At 38.9% G+C, this 11,790-nt stretch overlaps 1 protein-coding gene across 2 annotated transcripts in view; it reads right to left on the reverse strand.

Moving 5' to 3' along the window:
- Positions 1-11,790, reverse strand: part of dmxl1 (Dmx like 1) — a 47,884-nt gene that overhangs the window by 2,246 nt on the left and 33,848 nt on the right. The window contains exons 40-50 of one of the 2 annotated variants that reach the window (XM_008335978.3): positions 10,954-11,071; positions 10,504-10,566; positions 8,933-9,019; positions 6,621-6,739; positions 5,812-5,959; positions 4,238-4,298; positions 3,845-3,972; positions 2,349-2,426; positions 2,162-2,253; positions 1,954-2,006; positions 1,342-1,559 (exon numbers count right to left, since the gene is read on the reverse strand). In XM_008335978.3, the coding sequence (XP_008334200.1) occupies positions 1,342-1,559; positions 1,954-2,006; positions 2,162-2,253; positions 2,349-2,426; positions 3,845-3,972; positions 4,238-4,298; positions 5,812-5,959; positions 6,621-6,739; positions 8,933-9,019; positions 10,504-10,566; positions 10,954-11,071 (1,165 nt within the window). The remainder of the gene's footprint in view (positions 1-1,341; positions 1,560-1,953; positions 2,007-2,161; positions 2,254-2,348; positions 2,427-3,844; positions 3,973-4,237; positions 4,299-5,811; positions 5,960-6,620; positions 6,740-8,932; positions 9,020-10,503; positions 10,567-10,953; positions 11,072-11,790) is intronic. The other variant, XM_008335979.3, reaches the window with a different exon arrangement.

The raw sequence follows: 11,790 nt of genomic DNA on the forward strand, positions 1-11,790 counted from the left end.
ATATATATATATATATATATATATATAGACATATATATATATATATATATTTGAAGTATCGTTTTTATCTGTTTAAGTGTTAGGTTTATGTCTTCAGATTTCTCCTGCAGTAAAACAAAGTGGACTTTTTGCAGGAAACCAGTGATTCACCTTCAGTCCTTATCATCTTCAGTTTATTCGCCTTAAAACCAACAGAGCGTGAAAACAAGATGAGGGTCCTCAGAGAGCGACGATTAGCTCTCAACTTCCTGAATAGTTTGATTCTTAGTCCCTTCCTGGGAGCTTTATTATTTGATAAGGTGTTTCACCAACTCAAGTCTCTATACTTCAGTTAATCTTCCTCCTCCACAAACTACCATCAAACTCTGAGAGTGAACGCTTCTAAATCTGCAGGAAATTCATTTGGCATTTTTAAATTGGCTTGATGTGCAATTATGAAGCACAGATGAGTTAACATCTCGCAGGGCTTTGAGGTTATTCTGAGAGCGTTCACCCAAAGTCAAATTAATTTGAATTTTACGCAGATGTGCACTAATAAATCTCTCGCGCCTCCTCTGAGTGACAGCTGTGTGATCTGCACCAAAACCGTTAGGAAGAGAAGATCAAGAAATCTGCAGTGTTTAAAGTCACCAGCTGAAGGTTGTCTGTCCGCTCACTCTGAGGTGCTTCAGGGGATAACAACTGTGTGTTTTTGGATTTGCTCTCCTACAACATTAATTCCCATCTTTCTAAGAGTCACATAACGTTTATGAAGAAGTGCTAACCCCCCCTCCACAACATTGAAAGACGTAATAAATGTAAAAGAGATTTGAAAGACTTGGACTTTGTGTTTAATCCTTGACTATAGATTTCCAGATGGAACTGTGGTTTTCCTGATTGGAATATGTGACTAAGATTAGATTTTTATAAGTACTGTGTCATATAATTTATATATAATCTGGAATAATACGTAACATTCATTCTGTCCATTTTTTTCATGCTAATTCCTATCAGAGACAGTGTTAGAGACAGGTCAAAATCTAAAATGACTGTTTTCAACATGGGGGTCCAGCCCTCCTTGAGGGGCTTGGAACTCTTACAGGAGGAATTTGTGGTAACAAGGTGGGTCAGCAAGAAAAAAAAAATCATTCAAATTCCACTTACTTTTAGATTTATATTTTGTGTATCTTTACATGAGGTTGGCTTGACATCAGCCCTTTTAACACAAACTTTGGTATGAAATTAATGCAGTTCTGAATGCCATAAATGTTGGGTCACTGTATTGGCTTGAGAAAAAACTGATTGTTCTTGGACTAAATGTGGACAAAAACACAAAATTCAGAGACGACAGAGACGGATTACCTTGATGGTGCCCTCCGCTGATCCACTGATAAAACAATCCTCGATGACATCAACAGCCAGTGCTTTGATGGGTGAGTCATGAGCCTGAAAACTCTTGCGCTGGTGCCTGGGAGCGAGCTCGAGGACACTGATCCAGCCTTTCCTTCCACCTGTGATAAGCAGCTGCTGCCTCTGGGCCACAGCGAGCACAGTAGCACCCGACTCATGACAGCAGAAGGCTGAGGAGACAGAGGAACAGAGGGTGAGATGGGATGGAAATAACTCACGGGGGAAAAGAGAGTAAACTAAAAAGTAAACTAGTGGAGGGACAGCGGAAACAAAAAAAAAAAAAGATAAGCGAATAAAGGCAAAATGCTGTTTTAAAATTGGTCTGTCATGGTTGACGAGATTTGCTAGACCGTAATATATTTGTTGATTTATTGCAGAAAAAGAAAACACGGGAAAAAAGGTAATTTCACAAAAGGTTCAAAAGTCATTCAAGACAAAATCCAATCTCAATAATCAGGAAATGGAGGAAGCTGTGTCAGACTTTTAATCTATTAACAAACTACTAACACTAACTTGTAAAAAGCTCGGTACAAAAACAGATTTCTCCTTTTTACTCTGACTCACCATGTACGAGGCTGTTGGCTGGAGGCACCAAGGTGTCCCACAGGCATACGTTCCTGTGGAAGAAAAAGAAACAAAATAAACCAAATTATTATCTTTTTGACCATTTCATGAAAGACCACAGTGTCTAACCGCCCGGTCACCTTGAAATTTCATGGATGAGATTTTACTTTTAATTACTGGTAAGAGTTTAAGGCAGAACATTCAATACCTGTTGTCTGTGGAAAGACCTGCAGTGGCGACGAGGGAGGAGGAGCCCACGAAGACAAAGTCGTGAGCCGTCTTATTGTGGCACTGTAGCGTCTGACAGGGAGACAGTAGCAATGACAAGGATAATGAAGACAACAACAGATAAAATGACGAAAAGGAAAAATAGTTTCAGCCTTGAGGTTCCTCACCAGGTACGGTTTAGGAGCGTTTCCACTGGTGTTGGTCTGCCAGAGACTCAGAGCTCCATCAGCATCGACGATACCAAACTGTATAAAACAGACTGTGGTTATAATTATTTTAGCTGATCAAAGATGTAAATAAATTGGAGCTATTATAAAAATCATAGAAAAAAAATTGTGTGTGGCTTTTCTCTAGATCAGTGGTTCTCAAACTGTGGTACGCATACCACCAGTGGTACACGAGCGCTCTCTAGTGGTACGTGGGGAAAATTAATATTTTTACATTTCCATTTTCAATTGAATAAATCTGAAACATACCATGCACAATTAATACAACACTTAAACATAAACATCTTTCTAAACATTTCTAAACATCTCTCCTGTGTGGTGAAAGCTAACAGTGAAGGTCTATGCTGCTGTATTCTCATGTTGGTCATCATGGTGGAACTCAGAGAGATCAAGGTTTTCTCAGGTGGTACAGGGTAGAAAAAGTTGGAGAACCACTGGTCTAGATACCTAGCATGTTCAAAAACATGCCACTAAAATTAAATGGATGAGCAAACCGTCCAATGTGTCCCCCACTCTTGCCTGATGACTGCTGGGTCCCGTGGCATTGAAAGGGACTTAGATTTAAAAGATGAACGAATTACACATCTGCAACAACTGTCTCCATTCATTTGTGATCTAAACAACAGGGTGTGACAAGGCAAAATGGGCGACTGCAGGTGTTTTCCTGGAGTAATGTCACTATGAATTTGATCACAGGACACAATCTAACGAGATCCAAATACCATACCTTCTCTCTCTGCTCGGTCTGAACAGCTATATAACACACTGTTTTAAACACATCACCAAACACTGTTGATGGACAACATTATCCTGTTTAAAAAAACATATTTTGTTTGAATTTTCCTTTTCCTTTTTTGAGCAGCAGGACTGTAGCGCACAAAACATTAAGAATGTGACCGTCACCGTTTTATTGCTTCTCCTGCTGTAATTTATTAGAATGTCACTGTAAAATCACACACCAGTGTTTCTTTTTTTTTATTTTTTACATGTTAAAATCTAAGTTTTACTTAACACTAAACAGACTTTGGTCTGGAATTAATAATGAGATTCATTGCCTGTAAGAGTTTCTAAGAGACTGTGGGAAGCCTGCACCACTGTGAAGTCAAGAACTCTGCATGTCCAACTTTTTTCTTTTTTTTTTTCTCTCTCAAAGAACATTAAACTCTTGGTTGGAGCAGATAAGACTGAGGCAAAGGAGAGGCACCGTCTCAGAATAATATTAGCCTGAGGTCTGTTGCCTGAGTTTAGTGTGTCTGAATCACCCGGCTGGAAAAACAACGTGTTCTGGAGCCAAAGACTCCTCTGTGATTCTTGTCTGGATGGTGAAGTTATAAGAGAGACATCTGACAGACACACACACATTGCAGCGGAAACTAAAACTAGTTGATTATCTTTGCCCAGGCCAGGCTGCTTTTAGTATCGCAGGGCTTTTGAACCTTGTTTCCTTGGTAGTTGAATCGTATCCTGGTCACTCTGGAGTTTCCTGGACTTCTGAAGCAGATGATCTGCTGGGAGTGACCCCACTCAAACATCCTCACGCTGCCATCCTGAGCTCCTGTCAGGTCTGAGAAAGAGAAGAAGAAAGAAGTCAGTTCAGCTTATCTTTCAGTGCAGACAGACACAAACACACACTCTGCAGCTGCAGCTGACTGTTCGGCTGATTCAACCTTTTCTGAACCATCATCAGGAGAAAATACAAACTCAGAACTACTTGCAGAATAATTTATTAATAAAAAGAAATCAAATGTAATGTCTGAGTAACACATTTGAAAAAAAAAAAAAGAAAAGCAAGAAATGGCTCCTAAGCACACAGAGAGAGTTCTACTTACAGTAAGGCAGTGTAGGATGGGAGGTCATCCTTCTCACATTATTGATATTTCTCTTGATCATCTGGGAAAAGTGAAGAGGAGGAGAAGATGCTCAGCCAGGCTTCAATATGGTAAACAGTAATTTGTTAGCACAAGAGGGACACTGCATTTTCTGCCTGTGTAAGGTCACAGTGGGTTATATAAAAGTGCAGCTTTTCCACAGCCTGGAAAACACAGAGAAATACACTCTGCTGGTGAGTCGTACATTTAACAGATGTTGGATTTCGCTTTATTCACAGCCGATGAGGTAAAAGAGACACAAACACACACACACAAACACACACACACATACACAATTTGCCACCTGCCCGTACTGACAGAGTGAGCAGTGAGTTAGAAAGCAACAATATGGAGTCTGAGCCTCTTAAGCTGCATTAAAGGAGGGATTTTAAAGATTAATTTGCTGCTTACATCTTCATCACAGACCATCATTAATTAATATTCCCACAGAGTACATAATTTATGACATGACACTCTGCATTAAGCACAGGCTGACATTCAGGGACGGTACAATCAGAGGAGATCCTGGCTCCGGTTTTCCTTCCCATTTCTCACTAGGTGTTTACACAGTTAAAGAGCCGTCTCTGGGTAAACTGAGAATAAAGGTCAAGAGACTTTGGTGAACTCACTTTCTTATCTGCACACTCGTTGGGTACGTGATACCCTTGCAATGTGGACATTAGTGAAAAACACGGACCAAACAGGCAACACAGTAGCAGAGGAAATAACCAAGATATGAATCAATAACATAAAAACAGCAGGTAGGTGTTAGGTAGTGGAGTTTCTTAAACATTAAAGAAGAGACCAAAAACGTCCACTGGTCACAGTCCTGACTGTGACAGGGTCAAAGTCATCGAGCAGCGATCATAAAATGTCCAGATAAAGATCAAGGATGCCATTCACATCCATTCCCAGACCAACCTTGAACCACAGAACACAGAGACAAGCATTATGACGTCTCGAAATATGACCGTCGGCTCTGACATGATAATAATTCTATTTTTGTCCTCCATGTTTGTAAACAACTTCCCTGCACAGGGACGACTCAGCAAAAACAATCTGCCGCGGTAGAGGAGGAAATACCTTGTGATGGTTCAATCATGGGTTTTGGAGGCGTCTTTAATTGATTTTAGACAGTCTTTGTGAGCGGAATTAGGACGGACACAAAGACACCAGATACTTATTTGGTCACTATTTTATGTTTATGGTTAAAACAAGACAAATTGTAGTTATTTTCAAACTGGCATAAATTCAATCCAGCAGCCAGAAAATCAATTGTTAACTTCCTGAATTGACAGACACCAAGAATTCCTCAGCCATGTCATCTTTGGACATTTTTGCTCTTAACAGGTTATATGATCAGTATGTAAAACAAAAATGGAACGTGTGCAGATGTTGGTTTTTATATTACAATTAAATAAACACACTGCTGACAGTAATTCAGAGAGTAAATATATTGCATTTACATTTTGTCTTTGTTTTTATCTCTAAACCAGATTTAATGATTTAATTTAAATGTCAATCACTTTTCTTACCGTAGATGCACCCCGGCCCGTCTGCAGACCTCCCAGCCAGGGCACGTTGATGGGTGTACCGAGGCTACTGTGGGTGTACGGTGTAGTGCCATGGACATTGGCAGAGTCATCATGTGCACGGACCACCAGGAAGTCATCGCCTCCGACCCTATGGGTTTAAAAATCAGACTTAGAAATCCATCTGAGTCATAAAGTCCAAGGCTCTAGTGTGGATGGTCTGTTTACAAAAAACTCTTCCAAGTTACGGTGTCAAAAGTAGACTTCCGGTCACCCTGAACGCTAATATACAAAATTAAAGATAAGGTACTATATTTTGCACAAGACAGAATTTGATGTTCCAAATCATAATATACTGAGGTGTCTACACATTTGTACAGTTTTTCTATAACGTCAATAAATATATATATATTATTTTCATATTATATAGAAATATAATATATATATTATATATAATATATATTTTATATATATAATATAAATATCATATATATATATATAATATATATAGAAATTAAATATAAATAAATATACCAGGCTCACACTGTTCAGCTCCATTTGTTTCAAAGTGAATGGTCATTTTCAGTTTATTGACAAGCTGACGGACTGAAGTACAGCATATATATACAAACACACACACCAAAACATACACACATCACACTGATAATGTTTTGTCCTTCATCCTTACCCTAACTCTAATCAGACTGTAATTCTTTCTCCAAATTAAATGTTGAACCTCTCACTCAACAGCTACGCATATTAACATCCATAGCAAGTGTAGCTATGCCAAGAACCCACATAGATACTCTTACCCTTTGACGTCAGCTTCGTCATCATCTATCCACGCAAAGACCTGTGTGGACAAGATGGACGACACATCCAGCTCCTGAATGTCATGGGTGGAGGCCATGACCAAACAATTTCTGTTTGCCTGGGAGAAAGACAAGATTTGGTCAAAGGGTAAGTTTTTGATTTACTGGAAGGACAAACTTGACATATAAGAAAATAACTTTGGAAGTTAGAAGATTCACAAGGGGAAAAGATTGCATATTTTCAGCAGACTTCACCCTACATCACAAAAACATCAAACAAGTTTTTGCTTTTATTGACGATCCAAGGGACGCATGTCCTTGATTAGCAATGAAAAGACGAGCCTCATTTTCTAACGAACAAAAAAAAAAACAACTATGTTGAGTAAAAAAAATCTGTTTCATATTAAAACAACAAAAACATGACATCAAAGCAGCTACTGACTGGGGAATGAGACGAGGAGGCAATGCCTTGAACAATTTGATATGTATTGTGAATTTAAATGATGTACGTGTGAATCCAATCAATGACACACAGTCCAGTTGGTAAAAATGTATTTTAACCCTGCCACTATCTACACATATACAATCCACATATATTCTTTGATTTTTGGGGTAAATCACGCATCAATATCAGAAGTGCTGCTATAATTCCACAGCTTGGCTGAAACCAAATGTGTGGTTATCATTCTCTGACAAATCCTCTGGAGATTACCAGGCTCCTGAGCTGTTGTTCAGGTGTTACACAGTGATGCTAGAGATTTACAAAATGGGGAAATTAAGAAGCATCCTGTGTTGTACAAATTAGACTCAGGGGTGTAAGAAGTACAATAATAAAAAAAGGTGTGTGTATCTATATAAAATCTTTTAATTCAGCATTTGGCTTAGGTATCAGATCAGATAGATTGTAGTGAAGTCCTGACATTTTGACCAATATCGGACTGACACAGATTATCCAATTGAGCTACAGTATTTGTAACTAGCTAGGATGGAAAAACAGTTCATGTGTGATGTTAACGATATCATTATCTTATGACTGAAACACAACATGTCAAGGTTACATGAAAACACTACTACTATTAATACTGTACTTTCTACACTGACAACATTCGACCAACTGTATTTGCAATCACAAGTTTGTGACCGGTGCATATGTTTGGGCTCTTTTACATGTCCAACTGACATCCGCCCGATATTGCAGCTGCTAGATCTTTCAGAATGAGCTGCAAGAACAGGGATGGCCAACCTGCGGCTCAGGAGCCACATGCGGCACTTTGCAAATCATGCAAATTTTACTTTCATGTGGAATTTTATATTTGTGTTTTTTTTTTACATTATGTGAATCACATGCCGATGTGAGCTGACGCCTATAACTTAGGGAAAACCTATACTGTGCTCTATATCATGTGGCTCTTGGCAGTAACACAAGCCTCTTGACTGGTTGGCCACTCCTGTGCTATGACAGTGATTTAACAACACTAAACAGTAGCTGTATTAGTCTCTCTTGAAGGAATGGACTTTGTGGGGATGGTGCCATGCTCAGAGCACCTTCCTTAACCACTAAGCCACCACTGCTCCTCTCTTCATGGTAACACACAAGTGCCTTCAGATTTAAGAGGATGTGAGCATGTCAAACTTTCATGTGTAACCATTTGTGAGATTCAGAGAACTTTGCCTTAAAATTAGAATAATAGGACAGAATAGAAAAAAAATGACTCCATTATTACCATTATTAAATGGTGAACTTTTAGATATTGTTGACATAAGATAAAACACTTGACATAAATAAAAACATGAAACGCAATAAACAATAGGTGCAAAAATGCATTTAAATGTATAAAACTACCAAATCACATCCCATTGGTGATGGAACTGATGGTAATTTATCATACCCATCATCCCTCTTATACAACTTAGCAGCACTGAAGTGCTCAACAAGCAGCACTGTTAAATGCTATTTAAGACTATTTCTTTCCATTTCTTACTTTATTTTGCTGAACACATCAACGCGTTAACTCTACTTTACTGATGTTCAGCGGTGCAGTGTTTAGACACATCCTTTGAAATGTGGTGGAACATATGAGTCATACCACAGACGTCTGACCGCAATCTTGTTCTCAGCATCTTATTCAAACAATGCCACGCCATTATATCAGTTATAAATTTAGGAGGGGAGGGGTGTTATGTAAGTTCTGGTGTTATGTACTAGAGAGAATGAGTAAATGTTTGTCTATTATTACAGGTTATAAAATAAAATAAATTCCCATGTTTTCGTGCACATTGTTGTTTAGTAGAACTGAGTTGAAGAACGGTACCTTGTTGATGGCAAAGGCAGTGATGATGTCAGACTCCTTGTGTATAATGCGTGCCTTTCCTACAGGGCTGCCTAGATCAGAGCCAGTCTATATACACACACACACACACACACACACACACAGATATATATATATATATATATAAAACAAATACATTTCCAAACATTTTCTGCAGACAGAGGTTATCAAAATTCTTTCACTTCATGCTACAGCACCGATGACCCACTGAGACCTATGAGAGTGGCCGAGTAATTAAGTGTGTAAGAAAACACAAACGTGATCAGACGAAGAGCCTGGGCTCACTCTCTTCAGTTTCTGTACTGTGTGTTATGTACATACAACATCTCTGTGTGTCTTTGTTTGTTTGTGCATTATTAGACAGGACAAGTGAGACAACCAGAGCAGCTCATGTACAGTACCTTTGTCAGGACCATTAGTGTCTGTGTGCAGCCCTTGAGCCATGTGCATGTAAACACTGCATACCATATATACTGTAGGTCCTATGGAATGAAGGCAGAAGCAAAGTCCACGGCCGCCTTTATGAAAGCTTCATTTTGATTTGACTTCTACCACGATGGCTAAGACCAAAGCCGACAGACTTTTCATGTTAGCATGAGTGTGAATTAAAGTCCTTACTGCTGTCATTGAAGTAGAAAAGACTGTATTTTTTACTGTCAAATGGAATGAAGCTAAACTTGACTTGCAAATATTGCAATATGGCGGTTTGCCATTTTTACAGCACTCGTAATCCCTGCAGAATTCAGATTCACTGTGACATGGTCTGGACCATTAATCCGAAGCTATTCAACTTCATGGCTTGTCCTCTGAGCAAGTAGGTTAATTAACACAAGAGTTAAATAGAGTAGCTATAACGTGGCAGCTCGCAAAACAAGAGCCAGCAGATCAGAAGCTTCTATGGAGCATTAGTGTAGGGTTTAATTTAAGAACCATGGCTCGCACGCATGAATATTTAGAGTGCTAAATGCAAGATCAATATCAAACCCTGACACGGACATTTATAGTTCATGACCTGGTTCATGTGATCTGTCCACTCCCTAGGTTTAATGTTATGGGACTGTGCATGTTCCAACACAGACATTCTACAATCTCTGCAGTGTGTTACTGTCTGACTCAGTGTCTCATAAAGTCAAAGGGCTGTTGCTGAAATGATGAAAACATTTCTAATGTTACGTCACATGCTAGAAACTCTTAGATCAAATGGTGCCATTTAGTCATGCAGGGTGGAGGCTGGAAATACAAATAACTTTGATTGTTTTTTTTTTTTAAAAAGTACATAGTGGTATATTTATAAACAGTATATATTGTGTGGTTCTTCACTGATTTTTGTGCTGGGAGATGTGACTAACTCTCCCAGTTTCACAATGTGAAATTATTTTTTTCTTATAAGTCATAAACATATGGCTTAAACTCTGTTAATGAATTTAAGAATAAAATAAAACAAATATAGCAAATGGTTGTTTCCAAGGAGCAGTAACATAAAATGGACTGAGGCTGAAATCAGCATCAGCACTTCTACATCATAATCAATAATTCATCTAAAGACACAATACCTTAGTGAGTTCTGCCTTGTCCGTCCCTGAATATTTCATATTGTCAGTCTGGTCCTCAATCAACTTTAATGGTGTGCATTGAGCAGACACACACATACGCACACGCAAACACACCCACATACGCCACAACAACAACAACAACAGGTGGTAAACCATGCAAACACACAAACAAAAGACAATTAATGTCATGTTAATCAAACACACTGTAATTAGTTGTGTACAAATTAAAGCATCGTCATGCAACTAAAGGAAGCATTTCAGGACACAATGTTGGCATGCAACAGGAAACAAATCTGAGCTAACAGAGCTGGGAAAGCAACAGGGATGTGTTGTTGATTTTAATTATGATAAAGGAGTTAATTGGTTATTTAGTGACAACTGTAGCAACGTCTTTGCTGTGCAATACATACTGTAAAGACTTCATGCAGGTGTGGTGCATGCACCACTTACCTCATTTGGATCGTTTTTCTTTGTGAAGATGTTTCGTATAAAAGTCTCTTGTACTTCTTCCTGCTTGACCAGAAACTGCCACAAGCGTTTCACTGGCAGCGCTGAGTGGTGGGTCGTCCTGGAGAGAACACAGCAGCATCTTCTTACAACAACATCTCTGAGTAAATCAGTTGTTATTTTTCGCTTAAGCTCAAATAAATGCCTTTCTACTCAATGCTACTGTTATTGAAATACACAACTCTGGTGCTAAAAAACAAAGAAAATTCTCATTCTCAAAGAATGAGAATTTTCTGCACTTTGCATTCATTATGAATGTGTTTGTACCTAATTTAACTAACATGAATGCTGACAATAAGGGATAGGGCTGATCTAATCCAGTATCGGTATCGGCAGCCGATCCCAACGTAATTAGCGGATCTGACCAATCCGACTTAACTTGCAAAGAATTCCGATCCACGAACCATGTCTGAATTCCTGTCAGCCGAGTCTGATTCCTGCGGGATCTGCCGGCAGGAATCAGACAGTTGGACCTGTAAACTGTGGAATCACATTCCTGAACAGAACACGGCTCAACAAGATTGCGAGGCACACCGCAGTTCAGGTATTCCACTCGACATTTTGTGAATTTGTGAGTACATTTGTGAATCCTTGTTTGTATATTTATTGTTTTTGAGAGTGTTCTAGCTCCACAAAAAAAACGTTGGCTGAGGAGAGCAGCGCTGACAGCAAAATAAAATGATGAAACGCACGTTTATCTTGGACGCGCGCTACATGGAAAGGTGAGGCCCCTTTTTTATTAATGAACCATTTATTAATGTATTATAACTTAAGAAAGTT

The sequence above is a fragment of the Cynoglossus semilaevis genome, chromosome Z (assembly GCF_000523025.1).
Source record: "Cynoglossus semilaevis isolate Cse_v1.0 chromosome Z, Cse_v1.0, whole genome shotgun sequence".
Lineage (NCBI taxonomy): Eukaryota > Metazoa > Chordata > Actinopteri > Pleuronectiformes > Cynoglossidae > Cynoglossus > Cynoglossus semilaevis.